The following is a 24,322-nucleotide window of genomic DNA, read 5'->3' as shown; positions in this document are numbered from 1 at the left end:
TACTCTGCTAAATCTGGCAGAGGCTCCTGAGTGCAATGACACTGACCAGGAAAAACAAAGATGAGGATCCTGCTGGACTGTAACTAGGACTCTGGAGTGCAAAATGAATGTTGACTTTCTCAGTGTGGACAGTGACATACGTTTTACTACAGTTTCTCCAGAAATGCTTCATAACCATTTATTGTGAGAATTACAGTCAAGAGAGAAAATTATTACATTCTTTAGATGGTCCTTGCAGGTAAATGACCCAATCTGTGGAAAGTCAGGTTCTATCAGTCCTCAAGGGGACTGGGCTTTGTTTTATGGTGACTGAGACATCAAACTACTTTGGTGGGGTCTGGATATATTCAAGAGAAGTAAAGCAGAAAAAATGGAGGTGAATGTAGAAGTTGAATGGGCAGAGAGAAATTGGAAACAATGAAATCTTTTAAGTTTAGCTTTGGATCAGGTTTTCACTCCAACTGACTTTAGAAATTCTTGGTTTATTTGTATAAAAGTCATAATAATCACTGTATGAGATTGTGGGAAAAATACAGGCTTCTGAGACTCACAAACCAGGGTGTGTTGGGCCTTAGATTCTGCATTGCTATCAATTTTCCTGGTAATACCAGTACTGTTGATCCAAAGACTCCACTTTAAGTAGAAAGGAGATAATGTTTGTAAAGCATCTGGTATACCATAGATGATCAGAAATAATTGCTAATCATTATTTTCAATCATCATTGTCATCAAAATCACATATGTGAATTCCTTCCATTACAATTAATTATATACCACAACAATGATAATGTTATTAAGTTAAACAATAATTGTAAAATACTTATTTCAGCAATAAACTCTGTCCATATATGCTTATGCCTTATATTACACAATTTTTTAGTATTTACAGTTTTAAAAACAAGAGACTATGAAAGCCTGTTGAATTTATGACATTTTTTATTCTCTCTCTTCATTGTAATAGATATAGAAGATTGTGTGAAGTATTCTTAGTATTGCCCAATTAGAAATATTATTACCAATAAGAATACTTGTTGGCTTCATTCAGTAACAAAATGTTATGCCTTGTACAATATCACTTATTATATGTATAGAGGAGATAAGTATTAGAAGAATATACACCAAATTTTCTGAAAATGACTGTCATCTTTGGAAATCACATTCTAATAATAGGAGTCTACTTCTCCTTTTTTTTCCTTTTCATGTAGTATAGTTTTATACTGCTTAAATTTTGCATGATTCTTATGTTTGGCTTTGTAATTTAAAATATTTTTAAAAATAATTATTATTTTGGGTCCCGGCTATGCTTGACTTTCCAGAATCCTAGCATCTTTGTAAAATAGAGAAAATTGTCTTAAGACTGAAGTACTTCTTCTTAATGTCAAATGTTTTTACAGCACAATGAAGTACACAAGAAGACAACTTTTCTAAAGGCCTAATTACTCCTTTTCAGGAAATTAAGCATTCAGTTATATAACTGTTAAATTGTACTGGGAGTCCAACTCTTTTAGGTCTTTGGTACTTTGGTTTAATATCTGAAATCAGTTATGCTATTAATTCTGTAAGTAGAATCAACTCAGAGTATACACACTGTAGAGCAATGTGAGGGTCATAGTTTTGGGATATTTTTTCACAATGATACAAAGGACCTTAAGAAGACTATTGATTTCATGCCATAAAACCAATCAAAATGGAAATGTGTTGTTTGCTATTTGGGGTGATATCAAATTAAACTCTTCGACTGGGAAGGGATTTTTAGGCACTATGTATACCAGTCTCATTTTTAGATAAAGGAATTGAAGCCTCCAGGGATTAAATGAATCTGATATGTAATAAGTATGTTAGAACAAATGCCCCTGGAGAATAATGCATTGGTTTAAATTAAACTTCTATAAACAGTTTTCTCTCCTTGGTGTATAAAATTACTTTTGATACAAGCTTTAAAATGTCTTTGTGAGTTTCAAAGTGCTAGAGGTAAACTTTTACATTTGTTATATAATCTTTTGGGTCTTTTGGGATAAAAAAATGAGGGCTCTTCTCAAACTTCAGCTTATGAATGACTTTACCTTAAAATATCCATAAACTTAATCATTTTCATAACTGTTTTGATAGTTCCAGAGTTCCTGTCTATTCCCAAGTGCATGAACCCCACAATACCGTAGAGCTGGAGTGAAGATCTGAAGATCATATAAAAACAACTGACTGTAAATGAAGGTCATAGAAGGTGGAAACCACAGCTTAACATTAGAAGTTATTTTTTCCATTTTAGATTTTCAACTGAAAACAAGAAACTGCTATAAGAAAAATGTCGCTTCAAATGTCTCTGTATTAAAGACAGAAAAAGGATACAGATATGGTGAGGGTAAAAGTCAAAGGGCTGGAGTGTCAAAGAGTTCTCTGGGGACTTCTCTGTCAACACCTGGGATTGCCTTTTAAAGATCACCATGTCTTTTGGGCCTGGCTTACAGTGATAACTGGACTTTGGTCCCAAACAGCTGCATTTCTGATTTATCTACATCCATGGTTCATCTCCTTTTTTTCATCCTCTTTAGTAAGGAGATTTATGCCCATCCTCTGTCCCAATAGTTTACATGATATATCCTCTTTTTGGCAGCATTTTACAGAACAAAAGTTGACTACAGTTCTTAGGAAAAAGCAGAACTGTGATACTTTAATGATTTAAATCATGTGTTGTTTACCCCTTTGCTATCCATGTCAGAGTAAAGACAAAAGCACATATACAGTAATGGAAGAGAATGTGGCAAAAATGCATTGAACGACTTGTTTCTCTAAAATAAGAGTCATCAAATATTGAAATCAGCTAGCCATACTTCTAGTTGTGATATGAGTTTGTATCTGTGAGAAAAAAAATGCCATTCTTTTTTATGAAGAGCAGAAAGCCCAAACTAACACTAAAGTTTGTTCCTAATAAACTGAGCCAGGAGAGAGTAGAACACAAGCCCATATTATTACCCATTCTAGTTTGATATCCAGTCCAGCTGAGGCTTCTAGCACAGCCACCCTCTGTCCTTTAAGTAATATTACAGATGATGTTCTGAAGTTGCCATGGGAATATTCTCTCTAGTTTGCCTCTCTCATCAAAACAATAAAGACCAAAGTTTGGCAAGAGGCCATGGCCTCCATCTTGAAAGACACCGGAGGGTCATTAAATGTCCCTAATCCACAGAAAGCTCTCACCTAACAGACAAAATCTAGATCGAACACTTCCTGAGGAAACTGTACTTAAATGGGACAAACATTGCCAGGTTGGCTTCATCACACTTTGTAGAAACACCCTATGGTGGTGAAGACTTTTAAAATAATTTCCTCAACTGTGACAACTACATTTATTGTCTCCACTCAATCTCCATTTCTTACCCATGATTTGGAACTTGGATGTTGGGAGGCCGAGAGGGAAAGCAGCCTGAGTCTGTGGTGGAGAGGGAGGGAGGAGAGTGCCTGGAATCTCGCCAGAAAGTAAGCATGTGGAAGCACTTTGCCTGTCTTCTCGAGGACACCTGTGGACAGCCTACACACGAGGCACGCAGTGAGGTCCATGAGATCTTACTCTTGAGTGACGCATTCAGCTCATCTTCAGAGACAAGTTGGATTTGCCCTTTCTCAAGCCTAAAGCTTGGAAATTTTGTTATCTCAGGCTCTTTAATACTCTCGATGAATAAAAGAAGAAACATTGACTATGACTGCTTTTTTCCCCCCAACTCTAAATGGGCTTGTCTTACTTCGCCAGTCTCATTTTCTCCTTTCCTCCCCCATTTCCTTCAGACACTTGTACCCTCAGACATGTGAAATTAATTTTGGATCGATCACTTTCGACACTGGTCTTCAAGTTTTATTAATTTTTTTCCTAACTCATTTCCTCATTTTTCCCTGAAGGTAAATCACTAAACAAAATACTCTATTGTGAACAGTAAAAATCATTTAGTTGGCACATTGCCAGTTTCTGCTCACAGTTGATGTCAGGTGGCTTAGATGTATACAAGAAGCAATACAGCATTTTATGTGCAAATAATGCATTTATTTCATGGTGGCATTCAACAGAGTCCAGTTTCCCCTCTACAGTTAGAACGGTGAGAAGCAGTGATAACAACATCTGTCTTTCTGTTTTATAGACTCTTCTCCTCCGCCAATAACAGTTCCATGAGATAAATAAATATGGTGTCTTTCTACATTTTCATTTGACTAGCATTACCATCCTCACCATCCATCTCAGAGTTTGGGTTTTTTTTGTTTGTTTGTTTGTTTGTTTGTTTGTTTTGAAACAGAGTCTCACTCTGTTACCAGGCTGGAGTGCTGTGGTGCGATCTTGGCCCACTGCAACCGCTGACTCCCTGGTTCAAGCGATTCTCCTGCCTCAGCCTCCTGAGTAGCTGGGATTACAGGCAGGTGCCACCACACCCAACTAATTTTTGTATTTTTAGTAGAGATGGTGTTTCACCATGTTGAGCAGGATGGTCTTGATCTCCTGACCTTGTGATCTGCCCGCCTCAGCCTCCCAAAGTGCTGGGATTACAGGCGTGATTTGTTTTTGTTTTTTTTTTTGGAGACAGAGTCTCACTCTGTTGCCCAGGCTGGAGTGTAGTGGTGCGATCTCAGCTCACTGCAACCTCCACCTCCCAGGTTCAAGCAATTCTTCTGCCTCAGCCTCCTGAGTAGCTGGGACTACAGGTGCATGCCGCCATGCCTGGCTAATTTTTTTGTATTTTAGTAGAGATGGGGTATCACCGTGTTGCCCAGGCTGGTTCTGAACTCCTGAGCTCAGGCAATACGCCTGCCTTGGCCTCCCAAAGTACTGGGATTACAGGCGTGAGCCACCGCACCCTGCCATGGGTGTTTGTTTTTTTAGAGGCAGAGTCTCACTATGTTGCCTAGGCTGGACTAGAATTCCTGGGCTCAACTGATCCTCCCACCTCAGCCTCCCAAGTAGCTGAGTTATCCCATAGTTTTTGATGGAAATAACTTCTTGCTTGGATCAGCACTCTCTGAAATATGCTTCTGTACTCTCCCTCCACACTTTAATTGATGTGATTGTCAAATGAAAAGACATATGGCTTAAGACAAGATCGTCTTTCAACACACTTTGGGAAAACTTTAGTTCTAATAATAGCAACCACATTGTGAATTTGCATAGCATTCTGTAATTTTAAAAGTACTTTCAGGAAAGAAAGACATTAGTTAGATCTGAAGATTCCAGTCTGTAGGGATGGCTTAAACTTTTAACCTCCTTGCTGTTGACTGATTAATTTCTCCTTGTTCTTTTGATATTGCACTAAAATAGCATACTCTTATGAAATATTAAGTAATTAATTTTCTCACATTGAAAGAAACTAACAGAGTAAATGTCACTTTGTGTTCATTTAAAAGGCTTTTTAAAAGACATATTCAAAATGCTTTAGAGGACCTTGAAACAATGGAATTTTCATATCAGATGTATTTAATTTAATAACTCAGGTTAAGGATGGACTGTTTACTTCCTAAGCTCTGTTTTGATTTTCTTTTTCAGTTCACTGCATATGCAAGCTGCATCATATAATAGATTATTTTTTTAAATTTTTGAAAATACAGAAACATAAAATACAGTACAGAAAAAGAAAATACGGTAAAGAAAAATGTAAGAAACAGTTACAGCTTTACCAACCAGGATTGATATTTACAGCATTTTGTAATGAAAAAGATAATGTTGAGGCCCCCTTTGTCTCACACTTCCCAAGGCATGTCTGTAGAAGTGGAAGTGTAGAAGGGGCTCATCGTTGTCCATCTGCTTTTCTGAAGTCTTAACGCCTGTTGTGATGAGAGTTAAAGTAGAGCAAACAATCAAACTCTGAGACAATGTCTCCTCCAGCATATCGCCAGTATGCTAGCTGCCATTTTCTTAATCTTACCATGCCTATCTGACAAATGAATACTTCAATATAAGCAAATGGTATAACTAATCAATAATAATCACTATTAGGCACTTCATCAGCAAACATTTTATTCCCAAACTGGTACAAATGTCTTTAGCAGTTTGGAGAGGTTTGCCACTACTAATGATTATGCAGACTGTTTTCTGGTATGGCAAGAAAAATTCACATAATTCCTAATGATATAGTGCCAGTGAAGCCACATAGAGACTCTAAATATAATTTCCCCTCTAAGTAAGAAAACACTCAGCAAGTCCTATTTTTAAAAGGTAACCAGCTTATTTCTAAATTACTTTAAAGGATGACTGTTTAAATGTTAACCTGGGTGCTAGCTCTCTCAGGGAAAGAAATAGGAAGATGAAACACAGGAACATTCCTAGAAATGAGTGTGTGACCTATGTGGTCCTTACAGTAAGTTATACTAATTCTAAATTTATGTTTATGTGTTGTGGCCCTATTAAGCTGATCTAACTTTTCCATTAAGTGGGCAGGTAGATTTCCTGTAGTACTCCTGATTGCCTGAAGAGGTATACTGTTTTCTTGTGTTTCCATTACAACATAGAGACTAAGAGGGAATCCTCTGTGGTATTTTCACATAGGTTGTGAATCTTTTATCTGTAGGTTGTATTTGTATCTGAGAGGTGAATATTAATAGTCTCTTGGCAGCAGAATGACTTTCTTAAAAAAGGGGTTTCCCTGTGTATGGGTGGATTAACCTTTCAAAATACATGTTTCTACTTAAACCACTTAGTTACTGTTTGATTCAAAGAGTCTTAAAGACAGGTCTCCGTATTAGACCTTGTAATACGCTTACCTAGATCTGAGAAGGACTTTCAGGATAGAACATGGTGAGTAACATAATGTCTTGTGCCTTTACTTTCATTTCGCTTACTTACCAGGGTTGGTTGTAACTTAATTTCTTTTTTAAAATGCATAAAGTTCTCGTATTAAAAAGACATATATAACTGATCAGGAACTCAGTAATATTAACAATTAAGATAAGGTTTTATGTGTTCCCGGTGAGAAATAAGATAGAACTTGTTGTAAATGTAATAATGCATGCTGTTTCCTTTACATTTTTTATTTTACAGCTTTTGTTAGTTGGCCCCTTTGTGCACATCAGATAAAATAAGCTTTGGAAATGACACATTTAACTATGTGACTGTTACCCTATTTGCTTTATTACTTCTAAAAATCCTATAAATAATAACTAAATGTAAGTACTTATATGAATAATTATGCTTTCCCTCTTGGGATATTACAGGGTTGAACAATCTTGATTAAGCAATGAGCAGAGCCAGCATCCATTTAGTGTATTCCTCTGCAGGGGACATTTTTCACCGTGTTCTTCATGGTGCTATAGAGTCACATCAATGGGGAACATAAAACATTCTAAAAGAATGTATTTCTGAATATAAAGTTACTGGACTGTTTTATTTAAACAGTCAAATTTCCCAAACGAGATTGCAAAATAAACTTCCCTAGGAATAATTTAAGTGTGAGCAGTTAAACTATCCTGCAAGGAAGGTTCATTTTAAAAGCCAGCAGTAGACAAAGGTAGACTAGATGCTTACAGGCGCAGTGCTGGTATTTCTTGAATCTGATAACATTTGCTTTCTGGCTTAACCACAAACTCCCTGCTGTGAAATGCTGAGAACTTTGTTCTTCTTAGGAATCTCGATCGATGCCCTGTGGCAGAGACTCCCAGAGTGTCCTTTCAAGTGGCACTGCATGCACAGACCTGTCCCCACAGTGGAAGGCCTGAATCAGGCCTTAACCTAATGAGCAAAAAGCAAATATTTGTGGAATGGATCAACGTTAACAAACTATTTTCAGATATGATCTTCTCAACTTTTTTAGTGTATTTTTTATATCAGAATTTTAATGAGTTTTTAAAGTCTAGAAGAGAAAAACATTATGCCTTTTCATTTTCTCTTTTCCTTTTCACTCTGTCTCTCTTTCTTTGTGCCTCTGTCGCTCTCTCTCTCTCTTTCCTATGTGTACCTCTGCCTCTGTCTCTTTTCCTGTCACTCTCTGTCTCTGTCCCCCTTTGTCTGTTTCTGTTTCTCTCTTTTTTGTCTTGATCTCTCACTGTGCCTGTTTTTCTGTCTCTCTCTCTTTCTGTCTCCCCTTCTGCTTGGTCCTACTGTCTCTCCAAGTATATATTTAATTATCATTGGCTTCCAGTACAATTCTCTCAATGAAATTTGCAGCCATTATACAATTTCCCAATTTTAATGACATTAATGAGGCATGAATGAGGAAGAAATAATAATTTTTAAACATGGGAAATTGACTGTTAAATACGATTCCTCCTGTTAAAGGAACCTAAAGCACATAGCTGTCAAAGAGACCTGTGGCACAGTGTAGAAGAGACAGGCAAAGTTCCCATTTATCTCATCAGTCAAAGTCCCTGATTCCTCAAAAGTCCTGGGTGCCTCCTTGTCCAGGTCGGGGGCCAAGGTAGAGAAGGAGTGAGAAGGGGAAGGCAAAGGTGCTTACTAAGTTTTAGGCCAACTAAATACTTCCTGCTGAGGATAAAACCTTAGACCTCACTTTAACTGTTAACTTTTAAAAATTGCTCTTTAACACTTTACTCTTTAGCTCTTTTTCTAAACAGTGCTTTCTTGTTAAGATCAGATAATGATGAATTGTTAGAGGAACACCTATTACTCATAGTTGTACTCCCATCTGTTTGTAGTTGTGACAGTTTGGATCTTTCAAATATTTATTTCACGAAGGATAAAGACCTTAGAACAAAAAGAAATCACTTTTCACGTGTACATCCACAAGTCTTAAAGAAAAAAACAAGAATAAAAAATGCTTTTCTAATGAAATTGCACAGAGCATGAGTAAAAAATCAATTATATTTGAAAACATGGCCAAGATTAAATATCTCCATTGTTTTGAAACAAAGACATCATATGGGGGGAAAATATTCTAGTGGTTGCAAAGCACAATCCAAACAAATGAATCTCTTGATTAATCTTAAGTATGTAAAAAACCTTGGATGACAGTCACAAGGGGCAATTAGTACATAGTTAATGGATCATTGTGATAAGTAATAAAAATTAGTCATTCTCTGCCATTGCTAATCTGACATGTATGAATTTTGCAAGAAGAAAGGATATAGGATGTAATGTAGTATTAAGCAGTATAGTTAATAAAATACATTTGAAGGCAAATGATCCCTTTCTCAGTTTTCAATTACATCTTAAATTTCAAATATGGTGAAATGTTTCCTTTTGATGTGAATAAATATAGATATATAGATTACAGCCAGATGACTCTCGGACACAGTGTATGCTGACACACTATATTCAGTATGCTGTTCAGTATGTTGTCATTTTTTTTCAATATTAGAGAATATGTTGTCATTTTCCCCCAAACTCTTTACTTAGAAAGGTGTTCAAAAATCTTCTAGGAAGATAGTTCACATTTTTTAAATTACGAAAGGCAAAACAATTATAGATATTAAAATAAGAGAAAAAATTGTTCAGCTTAACTTTAAGCTATAAAAATCAAATTTTATTTATAATGAAAAGAAATACCTAAAATCATTTAACAGAAAAAAATGAGTAGAAAGATTATCAACTTTAAAGAGTTTAAGGTAGACAAATTAAAACCTGCCTAAATATGGGTGAAAACAATAAGATGAATTTCTAATTAGAGAGTGTTCTGTCACTTGTTTAAAAGCAAGAAAAATATCAAAAAACATAACCATGAACAACATGAACATTAAGATATAATTAGTCTGAGAGGATCTTGAGCTTTACAGGTAAAAGCCAAAGTGTGGATTCTGTATCGGAAGTCCAGTGCTCAGGGATCAAGTCTCATCTCAACTTTTCTTTTTCTTTTCTCTTTTTTCTTTTTTTTTTTGAGACAGAGTCTTGCTCTGTTGCCCAGGCTAAAGTGCAGTAGCACGATCTCTGCTCACTGCAAATTCTGCCACCTGGGTTCAAGTGATTCTCCTGTCTCAGCCTCCCAAGTAGTTGGGATTACAGGCGCCCACCACCACATTCAGCTAATTTTTGTACTTTCAGTAGAGATGGGGTTTCGCCACATTGGCCAGGCTGATCTCAAACTCCTGACCTCAGGTGATCTTCCCGCCTTGGCCTCCCAAAGTGCTGGCATCTCAACTTTTTATTATCAGCAGAGAGTACTAATTAAAATCAGAGAGCTGAGATCATTCATTATTATTCATTATTATAATTGAACAGTCTTCCATTTATTTTCATTTGAGGAATTGAGACAGCATAGTTCTTTGTATTGATGTTTGTTAATCTGGGGATAATCATTGTGTAGCCTCCCGTGGTTAGATTTAGCACAACTGATTGATTTTAATAGTAATAATGTATGTTTTTTTTGAAAGAATAGTCTCTGATATGGCTTCTATTGCTGAAAATTTGATGGAAATCAGAATTCATTATACTCTTTCCTCTTAGTTGCTAATGATCTGTTGACAGGAGTAGAAAAACTAGTATTACAATTATGCATATACCTACTGTGCTAATGGATAGGGAAGCTAAGAAAGGTGTTCAAGGACACAGCTCTGGCTTCTGCTCTTCATGCTCTGAATCTCATAAAGCTATGATGAAATGCACGTGTGATAATGAGGCATTTTTACCTTTTCTAGTTTCTGTGGAGCCTTGTAAGTTCTAAATAAATGTGGTGGAATTTAAATCTTGTTTGATATTCAAAACTCACTGGAAAGCAAGTAGCAAAAGTGATTTTCTTATAGGACATGAATATTATTGTGTGTTATTATTTAAAACCATCTTTCAGCTACTTTACCATGGAAATAATGAGAACGAATCCAGCATTAAAGTTTGAATTGTTTTTGTACAAGACCAGGTTTAAGTTTGGTCATTGCTTGCTAAACTGCATTCAAAATTAATGCATAGTTATAAAACAAAATTTATTACTTCAGAACAAAATCCTGGTATGCAAAGATATCTGATAAATTGGCTCAGGCTGTCCTTTACTTCCCTTTCAAGCGGGTGAGCATCTGCCTGGAGGAACTGATACAGTTAGCAGGAGGCTAAGGATGGGCCAAGGCTGGCACACCTGTAATGGATATGAAAGCGATCCGTTACTAGTTTCACCTGAAGCATATTCTCATAAAAACAAACACACCTGGCTGGGCGCGGTGGCTTGCGCCTGTAATCCCAGCACTTTGGGAGGCCGAGGCGGGCGGATCACGAGGTCAGGAGATCGAGACCATCCTGGCTAACACGGTGAAACCCTATCTCTACTAAAAATACTAAAAATTAGGCGGGCGTGGTGGTGGGCGCCTGTAGTCCCAGCTACTCGGGAGGCTGAGGCAGGAGAATAGCGTGAACCTGGGAGGCGGAGCTTGCAGTGAGCCGAGATCTCGCCACTGCACTCTACCTGGGTGACAGAGCGAGACTCCGTCTCAAAAAAAAAAAAAAAAAAAAAAAAAAAACGCACAAAAAACACCCTCAGCTCCACATTTTCATGATTTTCAGCAGAACAACCAACAATTAATAACTAATAACATGTATAATAACATTTATGTCCCGTAAAAATCACTTTCTCTACAGGCTTTCCAGTGAGTTTTGAAGATTAAACAAAATTTAAATTCTCTCACATTTATTTGGAGCTTACTATCTGCCATGCAACACTAGAAAAGTCACCTTATAGTGCAATTGAGGTGAAAGTTGCTTGTAAATGCCGTATCTTGTTTAATCATTATGGACTTTTCTTTGAAGAAGGGAAGTATTATCCTTACTTTGTAGGTAAGGACAGTGGGGCTCAGAGTATTTAAATAATATGCCCAAAGACATATAGTTTGTTAAACGTGAGAGACAGATTGGAATACACATCTTTTGACTCTAAACCCAATCATCCTTCCAATACACGTTTGAAAAAGCGAATTTGTAATTTGGGGTGCTTTGATGAAATTTATCAGTAGAAATCCACAATACAGGAATATTCCCAAATAGAGCTGAATAAAGACTCAGAACAAGGATATGCTCATTTTTCTGCAGAATGAAGGAACATTCTTTGGAAAACTAGGTCCTCTTCGCAGGGGAAAAAATTCACTAATATTTCACTAAGCCTCTAAGATGCATCAAGAGCAATATAGCAACATTGCAAAAATCCTAGGATGACCAGTTTTCATAACACTTAAGTATTAGGAGCACTCTTAGCTACTATAATGTACAATCTGTTCTCATTTTAGAGCTGGTGATCGACATTCAGGGACAAGCAAATGTAGTGATAGCCCTGGTGGCAGACAGAATCTTAGTCTCCTGACTCCTAGTTCAGGAACTTTTTTAGATTCAGTCCTCAAATGTCAGTTTTGCATGAAGAAGAAATGCAGGTGTTCTGATGTGATTGAGCTGTAGAGAATCTGTGGTGGCAAAAAACTTTACTGCTATAAAACAAAAAGACTTCTTAGAAGGAAATAGGTGATGAAAGTCCCCTGATTTGACACCTTTCTCAGAAATATGAAATGGAAAAAAAAATAGTTACAGCTCTTTTGGGTAGTTCTTTCTTTTGGTTTAGCCAAACGATGTGCAGCCAAAAATCTCTTTCTTGTTCTCAATTTCCCTTGAGCCATTACTGTAAATGAGAGTGGTGCGTAATTTTCCTCTCCTCCAATTTCTTCCACACTGTAATCAAAGGTCCTTAAGTACCTGTTGGGTATAGGAATCTTATTTGCTAGAGGAAATAAATGAATTAAAATGTGTAACATATCCTTTTTTTGAATATCATTATCATATTCTTAAAAACATTGAGCATTTGCCTCATTTTGCATAGAAATTATCTGAAATCTTTTATTGCTGTTTTAGCTTTGTGCTTGTAAATTTAGGTTAGTTTTATAGTCACGTGATTGCTTTACTGTTCCTGTTTCTAGGCTAAGTGAATTCCTTTTTCTTTTTTAATATTTATGGAGATAAAATGACTGATAGGGAACTTTAAGGATAAAACTTCTTGAACATACAAACTGGCTATTTTATATATTAAGAGTGATTTAGACTGAATATTAAAGATATTATTAGAAAAACATAACCAAGATTTTATACTAAAAATGTTATAGTTCTTTACATTTCTTTCTTACCAATAATAGCAAGGATCTCAAAATGTTGTCCATTATCATCCACGTATTGGCAACAAATATCTCAAGCTTTGGAAACTGCAAAAGGCCATGAGAATTGCTAACAGTAAACCAAAAATTTTTAAAGAGCATTATGTTTTATTTGTTCTCACTGATTTTTTTAAACAGAATTTTAATACCTTTGGGGAGGATATGTCTTCACTTACTCACCACAGCCCCTACCACCACTTGTCACCAATTTATGTCAGCTTCCTGACTCTGCAGGCATTTTCCCACTCTTGACTGAACGTATTGCTCTTTTTCATCCCCTACTCAGCCAAATCACAGCAGGAACAAATCCTGCTGTCCATTGGCTCAGTAAAACACACAGACTGGCACTTAAGGCATGCTGAATGCTCACAGCTAAGGACATTCACTTATTTCTGACTCTAAAAGTTAAGTGGTACGTTTACCCAGGATCAGCTTTGTTTATTCCCCCCGCTATTTATGACAATTTTACTTTTTTGCCATTATATATTTAAATAAAATGTATATAAGCCGATGATACATGAGTACCAAAAGGTTAAAAAAAAACATTGTTTCAATACAAGCTAGTTTTAGCATCTTGGAAACATTCAGTAAAGGTTAAGTTACCAAATTTGAATTGGATGTTGGTGAGGGCAAATACAAAAAAAAAGTAGTTAATTATCATAAAAACCTAAAAGCATTCTGTTTTCAGATTGCTTTATGTCTTAAAATTTTTGCTCTCTTGTAAAGAAACCAAAACTAGAATTCACCAAGGATTTATTGTGAGCCAGAAGACACATGTGGACAACCATTAATAGATCTCTCCTTAGAAAACAGAGCCTAGCAATGATGTTCACCTATGTATTTTCAGTGACATTAAATTAATATGGTATTAATGTATTATTCTTCATGAGTCCCAGCTTTAACTAATATTTTGATTAACTGACTGCCTACCTGTAGGTCTCTTATGTGATCAATAAGAAAGCTTTTCATGTATTCTTAAATGGTATAATGTCATTTCTAAAAAATTAATATAAGTACTTTTATAACTGTAAGCATGTGAATGTACACATATGTATGGTTTTCAGCCTATTACTTTATAGAATCTTTATTATTTATTATATATGGATACAAGGATAGTAATTTTCATGATGGTTTAGTACCCTGATGAGGACATTTTATCCTAAATGTATTGAACCTGGTTAACATTTAACGTTAATTTAGTAAAGATAGTGAAATGAAACAGTTTCCAGGAAGGTATTATGTGTTGTAAATTGTATGACCCAGAAAGAAACACATTTCATTTAAATAAATATGCCTTGTCAGCTTCTAGTCCTTTCTACCTTAAGTTTTCATGCATTTGATTATATGTGAATTACATTTGGACACCTCTCAATGTATAACATAGACTTGAGCAACATAAATGTAAACAATAGTATAAGAATTCGTTGGTAATTTTTTTATATAACATTTTCAAGGTCTGTAAAACCTATGTGAGCAAACTTTGACTATGACTGGTAATACGAACACCCTGTCCTTGAATCTGACTTTAGAAATCCAAGTATATTAAAAGCTGTCACCAGAAATGTCCAAAAGCTCATAAAACTTGGTTAACTTCCAAAAGTAAGTTTATCCTTCAAAGTTGGGTTATTTTGGAACTATGGATTGTGTAAACTTCTGCTTAAACAATCAAACAGCTTATGATCTTCACTGATGTGCTGAAATGCATCCAAGAACAGAGGGCATCTTTCGGCTAAGTGAAACAGAAAGCAGCAGCTGCTTCTTTAGCAGTATAGGAATTCCTAAAAAAAGAGGAAAAGGAGGAGGAGGGAGGAAAAAGGAGAAGTAATCAAAAGATGGAAACAAAGACATGTGTTTGCTTTTAGCTTCAGAGGATGCTCAGCCAGTTGGGTACTCTTACTTCTATGGGTTTTTTGTTTGTTTGTTTGTTTGTTTGTTTGTGATGGAGTTTCATTCTTGTTGCCCAGGCTGGAGAGCAATGGTGTGATCTCGGCTCACTGCAACCTCCGCCTCTTTGGTTCAAGTGATTCTCCTGCCTCAGCCTCCTGAGTAGCTGGGATTACAGGTGCACACCACCACACCCAGCTAATTTTTGTATTTTTAGTAGAGACACCATTTCTCCATTTTGGTCAGGCTGGTCTCGAACTCCTGACCTCAGGTGACCCACCTGCCTCGGCCTCCCAAAGTTTTAGGATTACAGGCGTGAGCCACCATGGCTGGCCACTTCTGTGGTTTTTAATTGTAAATCTTTTTGTTCTCAGAAATTTTATGTGGCTATAGCTAGGGAAAGTAGTGCACACCTGTAGTCCCAGCTACTCAAGAGGCTGAGGGAGGAGAATTGCCTGAGCCCAGGAGTCCCAGCTACTCAGGATCCTGAGGGAGGGGAATTGCTTGAGCCCAAGAGTTCAGAACTATAGTGCACTGTAATGGTGCCTGTGAACAGCCACTGAACTCTAGCTTGGGTAATATAGTGAGACATCGTCTCAAAAGAAAGAGAGACAGAGAGAGGGAGAGGGAGAAGAAGAGGGACGGGGAGAAGGAGGAAGGAAGGGAGGGAGGCAGAAAGGAAGGAAGCAAGGAAGGAAAGAAGGAAGGAAGGAAGGGAGGGAGGGAGGAAGGAAGGAAGGAAGGAAAATAAACTATTGGAAATTATAATTATGCCTGGGATATTGACTTTTCTGATTGTCACTGGTTAATATTTTTACTTCCTGGATAGAATAATAACAAATGTAAAATTCTAGCCTAGGAAAAGGCAATTTAGAAAGGAAATACAATGTTCAGTAAACTAATTAATGTCTTTGAGACAATTTCCATCTTGTCTGTTTCCAGTGCCTCCAAGATATTATTTGTAAATCTTAAACTATACAATATTAAATCTGGAGATTTCCCTTTGCACATGCCATTTTTGGGGTGTTTACTACCAGAGTTCAAATAATACAATGCCATTGCCTAAGAAATATAGTTTTATGATGTTGTATCTGTAATGTAAAAATTTTGTAGGTTAGTTTTAAAATATATTAGTATTAAAATATATCAGTATCTAATTTTATTTTATTTCAAACTTAAAATTTCCTCTGTATAATTTTCAGTTATGAACAACAATGGAAGATCATGACTAGGAGTCAGATGGTTTGGTGTCTAATCCTAGATCAGTCATTAATTAGCCAAGTCATTTGTTTTCTTTGGAGTTCTGTTTCCTCTACTGTAAGATGATGGCATTATAATTCTTAGCGTGTTCTCCACGGTGTCAGATTCTATCATTCCCTGATACTCCAGGACTCCATGTGTAATTTTGCATATGCTTGGAAATTAGCATTTTAAAGGTAATTTTTGAAATAGTGAAAGAATATAAGACATTTTAAAAACCTTACTACAAATTTCTTTATTAGTTAAATATTTAAGACTTCATGTTTCAGAAATGGGCACTTATTGCAGTCACTCTATCAGATGGTTATCACTTGGTTTCCTCTTCAACATATTTGCAGAACTGTGTAATATCTCCAGCGTTCCATATAAACAAGATGGGCAGTTTCGCAATTTTGCATTTTTAAAAGATAGCTCTACTAGTTGGTGGTCCAACTCCTCCAGTCATCCAGAAAGGCATTTGCTTTCATCTAGTAACTGGCTACCATGGTGGTAACAGATGATTTTTAAACAGCTGTCACAAGCCGAAAACAACACAAAACAAAATAAAAAGCCACCCTCCAACACTATGTACAGCCAGCTTGCCAATAGCTGAAATGAATCTTTCCTGGAGCATTTTAACAAACTTTTTTTTTTGGTTGTTGTTACAATTAAACAGAAATGCTTGAAACTCAGACAAACTGGCTTCGTGTTTCCCATGGGCCTAACTCCTAAATTTTCTGATGGGGTCTCAGCAATTGGTGGTTTCCAGATGCATTTAAAATGTGTTAATTGCCTGCAGGAATTGGCTTTTAAAGCATACACAAATCTTCAAATTCTTCAATCTGAAGATTCTACTGTAAGTCCCATGACATACTATGTAGTCTGTATAATATTTGTCCACAGTTTGGTGCTTAAGTTGCACCAAATTTAAGTGAAACTTAATAATAAATTTAAAAAATGAGAAACAAATTCTGTCGCAAGTACAGTTTTTTTTCTCTTTTTTTTCATTGTCCCATTACCACTTCCCTTGTTACCCTGAAAATCATAGAAATAATCATAAACTCCTATTGGAGAAAAAGCTGGCATGAGCGGTCTTCCTAGAAGAAAGCTGCTGGCGTCCTGGGGTCAGTAGGCACTCCTGGAGAACTCATTCCTAGACTGGGGTTAATTAAACTACAAACATGTCAGTCTGACAACTTTAACTGTTCATGCTCTATGTATTAGAATGTCTAGCTTTCTTTTACTTGCTCCTGGACAATTTCTCCCTGTCATGAGATTCTTCCTTAACTCACTGAGCCTGTGTTTACACCCAGTGGTTTACCTTTCATTGAAACTAGGCAGAAGGCAGGCTTGTGGTCTGTCTTCTCAGGTCTGGCAGGGCTGAAAACAAGACATGAGAATAAAAACATGGCTTTTGATGAAAAATGCATTTAACAGGTGGTTTTCTCCTTTGGTGACTGACATAGTTAACTTCCCTTGACGTACATCTGAGCCTCATGTCCTTCATATTTTTTTCTTTTAGATTCCATGTGGATGGCTCATGAACAAAAATGAGAAACACGACGATAAACTGGTAATGTTCACCAATCAATCTGAAGATTCTGAAAGGTAATAACAGTTTATTTGGAGATTATATGCTTCTAATACTAATATTCTAATTAGAGCACTTCTGCTTTGTGGCAATGATAGTGTATTAAGAGTAGAAGAGAAGCTGTCTGAATGGAGCTATATAGAATAGAAAAGGAAAAGATGACGGGTAACAGTATGGCCTATCTATCTGAACATATTTTCTTTTATTGCTATCCAGAGGACAAAAGTCATGGTAGGTTATGAAGATAATTTGATTTTTAAAGTATTTGTAAATTTCCATTGACAAGCCTTGGTGGATGGTTTTTCTGTAATTGCACAAATTTTTCTCCTAGGAAACAACTGTATTCCACCAGTAAGTTGAAGGAGTTGCTGTACCTTTTCTCCTGATTTGCTTAATCCTTAGCTCACCTGAAGGAGGGTGAGAAGTTTACTGAGTTCCTTATGAAAAAAAATCCCTTACTTAGGCACTTTCCACATTCTATCAATCTTTCAAAGTTTTTTTTAAAGCCTCCTTCTATTCGTTGGTTCAGAGTTATTTCTTTTTTTTTTTTAATGTGGCACCTAATACATGCAAGATATTGTGCTTGTTGCTTGCAGAAGAGGAATCAGATTCAGACCCTATACTCAAGCTGCTTGAAGTTTAGAAGTGAAAAGCCATGCAGATGCCTAAGCATCATATATGGTAGGATGCTCTGCCTCATGAAAGAGGCACAGATAAACTGTTCTTGGAAATCTGAGGAAAGTGAGATTTCCAGAGACTGGGATAGAAATACACAAAGAAGTGGTTTAACCTAATTTCTGGCAAAGAGAAACAGGAGAAAGATGGAAAAATAGAAGGAAAGGCTATTCCAAGCTGAAGGCAGAATGTGTACAAAGACGTGGTGGTAGGAAAGTCACGTATTTGTGTCTGGATCAACTAACAGTTTGTTTTGGCTTCCACAGGTAGTGTGTAGTAAAAAGAAGGAAACTCAGTTGATACTCTCTCTTGAGTGAGAGACTAAATAGCTGAGAATTTATTCTACAGGCCAATATTTCTGTTTATAAAGACAAAAATTCTATTTTGTGATACCTTTCAAGTGAAAGATAATTTCAAGAAATAATAATGATCAAGTTCTCAAGTCAGTATTTCTTAAACTAGGGTTCTGAGATCCTGTGTGTCTGGAGTCATATTCTCAGATTCTCTATGAGAACATTTTCATTAAAAGAGGCCCATCTGTACTTTCAATATGAAAATCATGACTTGACAAGGGGTACCATTAAGAATTTTGAGCCAAGGATTTCCAATAGGCTACTCTAACAATAGTGTTTAAAATTAATTGGAAAGGGAAAAGATCTGAAGTTCAAATAAATATAGAAATATTGATTTCTCCCATTCACCTCAATCAATTACATTCAGTATCTTTAACAAGCATTTTAGCCTTCAATTGTATATAATTTAGCGTTTTCCTGTGCACTATACTTTATTATTCTAGAACTGTGTTGGGTGTGTAAGTCTCTCCTTGTCAATATGATTTTACCTACCTCAACGGAAAGACTCGACATGCAGCAGAATACTCCCCTCAAAGACTGTGGGTCTACAATAAGCATTGATCTGTTTTATATATATTTGAATAAAATATTAGTAAAATTGAAATTTACATCACAGGAGTCATTTAAGGATGAAGTTATTATACTGACAACCTCTAAGATACTATAGGCATTACAGAAGCAAAAAATATATGATGTGATGTTGAACAACTTCTAGGAAAGATGATACCCATCCTTCTTTGGTAGCAGAAGCATATGCTTGGCAAAATTTCACCGTGTAGACAAGAAAGAAAGAAGGAAGGGAAAAAGAAAGGAAGGGAGAAACCTATTATTTCTAAGATGTAGTGGCAATCCTCACCCGGCCACCTCTCCACATTCACAAGCCATTTCCTTCCACATGGAGAATTCTGAGGACTTTGTGTGAGCTCCTGAGTCCCATTCTCTTGCCTCTTCTCCACAGCCAGCAATGCAATTTACTGTTTAGTTCTATTTACCAATGATGAAAATTATGTAGAATTTAGTAGTTAACATTTTTTCTACAGTGGTTAAAAATTTGTATTTCTGAAAGAAATAGATAGGGTTAGGTTCTTTAATAGTAATATAAAATGTTCAGAAGCTGGTTTTCAAGTTGCCTTCTAGGGTGTATATACCCGGAAGTGCAGAAAGAAGGATGAGGGATGAGGCAGTGAGGCAGGGGCTGTGGTCCATGTCTTTGTCTGAGGGAAGTGGGAAAGAAGAATAAAGAAGAGAGGCAAGAGCGAACAAGACAGGAAAAGAATAGTGAGCACCTGAGTCATCTTTCCCTCTATCACTCCTGAACTGACTCCTTTTCTCACTGAAGTGCTTTAGGTCCTACATATTGATATTATGGTTGCCACACCAGGTTTCCTTTCAAAGGAAAATAAAGGAGTGGAAGGAATAATTTTGATTGTCAGTGTGGGGGATTATCAAAGTAAACATGATGTTTTATAGTTTTTATATTTCCCTTTAACACAGTTTTGAAGCATATTGTTATTATGAAAGTGGTCCCACTCAACATGTATGATCCTGGGGTCATCCTGTTTTTGAAGTAGTCTTGTAATACCAGTTCCTCATTTTAATATTTTAATTTTTCTAAAGCAGATGCTTTCCTGTGGTAATATTGTAAGAAGAACGTCTTTTTTTTTTTTTTTTTTTTTGAGACAGAGTCTTGCTCTGTCGCCCAGGCTGGAGTGCAGTGGCACGATCTCGACTCACTGCAAGCTCCACCTCCAGGGTTCATGCCATTCTCCTGCCTCAGCCTCCCTAGTAGCTGGGACTACAGGCACCCACCACCACGCCCAGCTAATTTTTTTGTATTTTTAGTAGAGATGGGGTTTCACCGTGTTAGCCAGGATGGTCTCGACCTCCTGACCTCGTGATCCACCCTCCTCGGACTTCCAAAGTGCTGGGATTACAGGCATGAGCCACCATGCCTGGCTGAAGAATGTCTTTTTTTAAAAAAAAATGGATTATGCCTTCAGAAAATTACAATTATAATCGTGCAAGAAAAACGACTACGATTCATTTTAGCCTGAAGTAGAGCTCATCTCAGAAGAATGAGATGACTTTGTGTTCTCATGAAGTGACCCTTTTACCTGGCATTAAATTCATTCACAACAGCAGTCATTCAACCTAATATTAAACAGGATCAAATGCCATCAGTTTTTCATGGCTTCTGGTAACGATATGGTGGATTTCAGATGCACTTAAGGAGCTCTGTGTCTTTCTTCATATTCAAGTCATTCAAACGTCTTTATGTAAAGCATTGGTGGACATTAAGAAAATTAAACAATACTTTTGTCTTTTTTTCTCCATGTGAGTAGCATACTCTCTTCCAGATGCAACACTGAGCAGCCAAACAGCTGCTGGCTATTAAAAGTCCCTTAAAGCTTTATTTTTTTTTCTCGTAAAAGGAAGAGAAATGTAGGAATGTTTATGGGGTGACAGGCAGATGTTTTAGTTGTACTATGTATGTGGTAAGTGAAAACTAAAATGATCTCTTTTATGATATCATCGGCATTCTTACAATTCTTTTGGCCTCTTTATTTTTAACCCCCTTCTTACCTGACTCTAAATTAAACTATTCTGGAAAGGCAGAAGAAAGAATCATTTATACAGTTGCGGTAAGTTAAGTTTATCTCACACCTTTTCATAAAGACAGACATCCCTGAAAATGTATCTTCCGTCCATTCATATTGTTTTGTTAAGTAGAAGAGAAACTTATAGTTTGAAGAGCTAAATAAAAGTATTTTTCTTTTCACTAAACAAGCAGCAGCACTGATGAATAAGTATTTTTAATGACAGGCAAAACATCATAGACCAATCATAATTTTTTTCATAAATTTTACTAATTTATTTGCAATTCAAATGTGTTAGTTTTTCAGAAATTAAATGTCTTCAAACTAATAAACATCAAAGTCACATTGGGTTTCTGGACAATAGACTAAGTTTCTTCTCTTTCCACACTAAGGAAGCAGTCTCTCAACCTTATTTATTTATATGTAATATATTAGATGAAATTAAGTTTTATTGGATGGATAAATTCACAGAGATTTGAGACAAGGAGATTTGGGACAACTTGTGCTTTGAACCAGGCTCTGTAAAGCACATTTCAGAAAAGCCTCTTCCATGCAAACAACGCCCATGGGATAAACACAGATTTCCATATTCTGAGGCCTACCTTATCCAGAAGGTCCAAGAAGATATTTAGAGTACACCTTTTGTTCTGTCTGCCTTGAACACTTTATGCTTGCATAAACTCTTGGATTCAATGTAGAAATCACTTGTAAGGCTATTACTGTATGCTAGAAAGTGTTTGGGAGATGTTGTTGAAAAGAATACCAAATTAGAATTTTCCCAAGAATCAACTTAGCATTTTTCTGGGAAGTACTGGTACCAGCATAAAATTTGTGTGTCTAGAGACTGGAAATCACTCAGCTTTTACCTCCATGGAAATGTCTTTGGTAAAAGCTGTGGTGGCACAGAGCTTGCTTGGAGGTCTGTAGGAGGCCCCAGGCAGGCCACAGACAACCTGCAGCCAGCTGAATGAATTTTAAATCTGTCCTTTCTGTGTGTGGTAACTCTAAGGAGTTGCTCTCTTTTTGCAGAAGGCCTCAGAGTTTATGCTGAAAACATCTCCTCTGAGTTGATAATTCAATATACAGACCCTCCATGGCAGTACATTCCATTTCTGTGGCTTAAATTTGAAGCAGTTTCAAAGCCAGTTAATATAATAGAAGGTATTGCATTAGTAAAATTCTAGTTTTCAGGGCAATTTGGAAATACCAAATTCACAACTCTCTGTGCTACTCTGACAGGAATTTGTGTAAATGCACTAAGTGAAGAAATAATGGGGGAAATGAAGAGACTAGAGTTTGGAAAATTCAATTTGGCTTTGGTTTGAATCTTTTTGTTTTTATTCCTTCACGTAAATTGAAAATTTAAATGTAATATCCTCAGTGAGTTGGGTTTTCATCCCTTGTAGGCTTTGGCTTGGGATACTACTTATGTCTCTGTTCAAATATGAGTTTAGAGAGTAGGCAGGTTACATTGAGGATTTGTTTCGAATACCTTTTTATTCCTCTTTTTAGTATTTTATATCATTTGCTAGTATTTATATTGACATAAGACTCTAGCTGTCACTTCATATTCTAAATATTCTGCTCTGTTAGTTAAATTGGATCATAATTATTTAAATCACACATCACCCCTCTTTCCAAGCCAACTGAACTAGAGAATCACTTTTCAGTTTCACATCTAGGAAATATTTCTATGTCAGGGGCATTTCTGCTTTCCAAGTCCAGTTATTTTCATTGTTCTAACCATGTAAGTTCCTTTATTTTCTTTATATTACCAGATCAGGGTTTTCAATTATGACAGAAAATACCAGCATACTAAAATGCAAAATAATATTTATTTTCAGATCCAAACCATTTGATGATTTCTCTTTTTTCTTTTCATTTTTTGCTGTGCTACCTCATACTTTGTTTTAGAACACAACAGTGGGACTGAATTGTGTCCCCCTAAATTCGTATGTTGAACTCCTAAACCCCAATGTGACTGCATTTGGAGATAGGGCCCTTAGGAGGTAATTAAGGTTAAGTGAAGTCATAAGGGTGGGGCTCTGGTACAATAGGATTAGTGCCCTTATAAAAAGAGACACCAGAGAGCTTGCTGTCTCTCTCCACACATGCACAAAGAAGAGGTCATTTGAGCACACTGCAAGCCTTGAAAAGAGGCCTTAGAATGAAACCTACCTGCTGGCACCTTGCTCACAAACTTCCCAGCCTTCAGAACTGTGAGAAATAAATACCCATTGTTTACACCCAATCTATGCTGTTTCCTTATGGCAACTCAAGAAGACTAAGACACTATTTATGCTACAGGTACTTAATAAGGATTTTATTTGCTTTTCTTGTTGATCTATAATGATTTCAGAGGCTGTGTGAAGGAGTTTGGCTTAAGCAGCTATTAATATCTAATAAACATCTAGAAGTCCAGGCAATATATTAGAAGATATTCCCTTAGGGGACCACCAATACTTCTGTTATTCAAGATATCATTACTAAACCTGATTCAACTTCAGGCTATTAAAAAATGTTCCAGAAAACAAGGACTTATTTTATCTCTATGTAAGAGTAATTTTTCCTTTCTTTATTATAAATTATAATTCATTAAAGGATGGTGAAATACCTTTTCATCCATGGGCTCAGGGTACCTCATACCTACCCTTCTGAGCAAAGCTGATAGCAAAAGTTCTTATTTATTTAGAAGTGAAGAGCATCCACTATCTCAATGACACCATTTAAAATCAGTATTATGGTTAAGAGTGTGGTTTCTTGAGTCAGACTCCCTGAGTTCAAATCACGCTTCTTAGGTAAGTCATTTACTCTAAAACCTTAAAAATACTTCAAATTTTAATAATTTTCTCTTTTCTTAGAAGCACTCATGTAAAATTCAGCAAAACTCTATACATTACTAGAAAAATGTGCCACCAACTAGTTTTTTACAGTAAGAAATATACCATAAG

General features: G+C 36.3%; 1 protein-coding gene across 1 annotated transcript in view; it reads left to right on the top strand.

Moving 5' to 3' along the window:
- Positions 1-6,511: 6,511 nt before the first annotated feature.
- Positions 6,512-24,322, top strand: part of TNIP3 (TNFAIP3 interacting protein 3) — a 95,425-nt gene continuing 77,614 nt past the window's right edge. The window contains exons 1-2 of the mRNA XM_009448214.5: positions 6,512-6,766; positions 17,678-17,763. Of these exons, the coding sequence (XP_009446489.1) occupies positions 6,764-6,766; positions 17,678-17,763 (89 nt within the window). The 5' untranslated portion in view covers positions 6,512-6,763. The remainder of the gene's footprint in view (positions 6,767-17,677; positions 17,764-24,322) is intronic.

The sequence above is a fragment of the Pan troglodytes genome, chromosome 3, assembly GCF_028858775.2.
Source record: "Pan troglodytes isolate AG18354 chromosome 3, NHGRI_mPanTro3-v2.0_pri, whole genome shotgun sequence".
Lineage (NCBI taxonomy): Eukaryota > Metazoa > Chordata > Mammalia > Primates > Hominidae > Pan > Pan troglodytes.
Note: the sequence above shows the minus strand (reverse complement) of the source record. Positions and strands in the feature narration are given on the sequence as shown.